Source organism: Nicotiana tomentosiformis, chromosome 2, assembly GCF_000390325.3.
Source record: "Nicotiana tomentosiformis chromosome 2, ASM39032v3, whole genome shotgun sequence".
NCBI classification, from domain to species: Eukaryota; Viridiplantae; Streptophyta; class Magnoliopsida; order Solanales; family Solanaceae; genus Nicotiana; species Nicotiana tomentosiformis.
The window spans coordinates 136,652,279-136,655,506 of NC_090813.1; the positions used below are offsets into that span (position 1 = coordinate 136,652,279).

At 35.5% G+C, this 3,228-nt stretch overlaps 1 protein-coding gene across 1 annotated transcript; it reads right to left on the reverse strand.

Moving 5' to 3' along the window:
* Positions 1-264: 264 nt before the first annotated feature.
* LOC104097923 (delta(7)-sterol-C5(6)-desaturase-like) lies at positions 265-2,996 on the reverse strand. Its single transcript, XM_009604543.4, has 3 exons — positions 2,528-2,996; positions 1,333-1,638; positions 265-790 (listed from the first exon to the last, which is right to left on the reverse strand). Exons 1-3 carry the CDS (start codon positions 2,742-2,744, stop codon positions 498-500), a joined length of 816 nt encoding a protein of 271 aa, XP_009602838.1. The 5' UTR covers positions 2,745-2,996; the 3' UTR covers positions 265-497.
* Positions 2,997-3,228: the final 232 nt, after the last annotated feature.

The window sequence follows — 3,228 nt, forward strand, 5'->3', positions numbered from 1 at the left end:
ATGATCTAATGTGCTAAAACAAGACAGATCACAACATGACATGTTTAGTATTTTTTAATATTGATAGTGAAACGAAATGCAAGTACTAAAATCAAGGGGTTAGGTTGCTACAAATATAAAAAAGAAAATAGGTTCTCCACTACGAAATTTGAACAATAATTTCATATTCTGCTTCATAACTAATATCTCATGTTATATAATTTTTATCTGGGAGATTTATATTTTAAAGTTATCTGCACATGATTCAAACAACCTACATCACAATTTGACATGATTTGTGTCATCGCATTCTTTAAATTAAGACATCTTAGGCACCGTCACACATTCTTTTCGTTGTAGAATAATTGTTCTCGGTCTATAAAATTGAAAAACTACCAATAATAAAATTTACATCCTCGAAATGCACACAAGACATAACTCTTAATGAAGCACCAGGCACAGCCGAACAGGGCAGCCTAACTAGGAAAACGAACAACCATTGGTTGTCAAGAAGAATGTTACATTTTCTTGACCTCATCTTCAACAGGATCACGAAGAGTTCCGAACATCCAGTCAATCCATATTGTGTAATGACCATAATTATGCCGGTACGTAGTATGGTGGATAGTATGGTAGCCAGCACCCATTACAGGCCACACCTTCGCATGTATGCAGTCATGGATATTTGCAGTCCATATGGCTTCTATGAATAAGAGGGCTATGTGCGTCGTAAAATGTACAGGCAACAGGAAAAGAGCTACTACATGTGGCACTGCCTGCAGTATTCCATCCAATGGGTGGAACGCCAAACCTAATTTGCAAAACAGTAAGTCACGCTAGTGATTGGTGTTGGAACAGAACTCTCCAATTATGACCGAGAGAAAATATCAGACAATTAAAGTACATAGAAAACATATCATTGGTTCATTGGACTCTCAATGAGTTAGATTTTATAACTCATTGACACGGTGATGAGATGTATGAAGCAAGTCATGCTTTGTGAGTAAAAGTGGTTAAAGAAAGCCCAAATAAAATGTTCTTTTCTCATGCTCTCTACAACAGTTTAGCATTTATAAAGAGGGGCCAATAGTGGGCCATTACTCGGTTTAACAATGTGTAGCCACTTTATCCCTTCTGATCCCCGCTAACTAAATAAGGAAATGGTGTATGACTAAAGACTGAGATGTGAAAATTTACAACTTGAGTTCATTCGCAAGATTTCCAGTCATATTTAAAAACGTCCAAGCACAATTAGATCAACAAATTATCGAGAAAGCAGGAGCAAGAAGCCTACCTAATAGGGAAGCTACAAGTTGTTTTCAAAATAGACCAAAGTCATGAGATGGAACTTACCAGCAAATGGGGAGAGTGTATTTTGCTTGTTGTAAATATGATGTGTAGCATGGAGATATTTGTAGAGAGGTTTTATGTCATGCAACTCCCGATGCACCCAGTAGATGCCGAATTCAACTATTACCAAATAAACTGCAACATAGATAAGGTAGGAAAGCCATCCAACGTCGCTAATTCTTGAGAAACATTTTGTCCACCCATTTTCAATCATATACTCAGAAAGCGACGGAAGAGCACAGTACCATGGCATAGCTTTCATTGCCACACCTATTTGCAAAAGCATAGCTCTATTTGAAGGGATAGCATCTGCAATGACAATGTTCATAAAGCTGAAAATTTCACATTTTCTTCCAAACCAACGTAACATCGGATGAGAAAATTTGAAGCAAGTTGCAAATTTACCTTTATCAAATCATACAATAAAATGAAGTAGTTATATTCATTGAGAAAATGATGGCTTAAAACTCAAAGAGGTCATCAATCAAGTTCACCAAGCATGTTCTAGGAGATTGATATTAACTTGACATTTTTCTTAGAAATCAAAGGCTATAACTGTCCTTTTCATTTTCAGTCTGTAGCTGTCCTTTATTTAACTTGACATTAATGTCAAGAATTTTTCTTTGAAATCAAAAGGCTGTCTGCTGTCCATTGTTTTCAGCGCCAACAAGTAATGAAATAAACTGATTAACCTGTCTGCTATAGAGCAGTTCTCTTTCCTTCACAACAAACTATGTGTTGTCATATTCTCAAGACTCTCAACCAATGAGAAAAGCTTTTCATATCATGCTCATCTGGTCAATGTCAAGGTGTCATAGCCTATACTCGGATCTAATAAATAGTCACTATTAACCAAATTTATAGCTTTATCCATAAAAAAAGATTGACAATTTCTCTGCCTTCAATTTATGAATTATGGCAATTGGCAAGCTGGTTTGTAGAGGGATGAAGTGGTTGGCTCAGATCTGGGTAGCTAAAAAATGGCCTTTTTTTTTAAACTACAAATTAGAAGGTAAGTGAATATGCTCATGAGCAGCATTAGACCTCGTATAGCAGATTCTAATTTATTTCAACAACCCAAAATTGACTTTTAAATTTACATGAATGAACAAATTCATATACTCATATGATAAACATAAATCAACCTCTCACTGACCTTAATCGGTGAAAGAGTCAAAAACAATTTCAACAATCTGACCTTTAGGGATATACACATTGCGCTTCAGGCGATAGATGTAGAAGCACCAAAGAAAACCAGATATAAAGTAAAGAAACACCCCACCAATGTAGTTCCTGAGCCACCCTTGAAACCAATGAGGAAGTGGAGCCCACCATGATTCCGGCAAGAACGTACCTAAAACCACCCTATTGTAAAACGATGTCTCCTCTACGAACAGCTTCAAGTAGTCGTCCATTTTCCGATGTATGGTCAAAAGGTTTTAAGCAGATTCCGATGGGGATGGTTCGGAGAAGAAGGAAATTTGAGAAAATAACAAAGCCTTTTCTGTCATCAATTAATTAGATTCCTTGTTGACTTGTCAAGTGGAAAGAATGTGTAGTAGCAATATGTGGGAATTGGGATTTTTATGTGTAGTTTTGCCTGTCTCTCGCTGTCAGGCGGACTGGCTGGCCTCTATTGCTCTCATAGCTTTTGCTAAACTTATGACAAGTCAAAATTTTTTTTTTTTTTAAAATTGGAGATGTTAGTTAAAAATGAAAATTGTTTAAGCAACATAGTACAACCATAGATTAATTTTTCAATAAGAAAATATATTTTTGTTAATAAATTTTATTTACAAAATTACTCATTATTGATTTCAAAAAGGAAATCAACCATTTAGAATGTTCTTCCTTCTTTTTCTTCTTCACCATGTTTATTTTTATTTCCATTAACTTTTA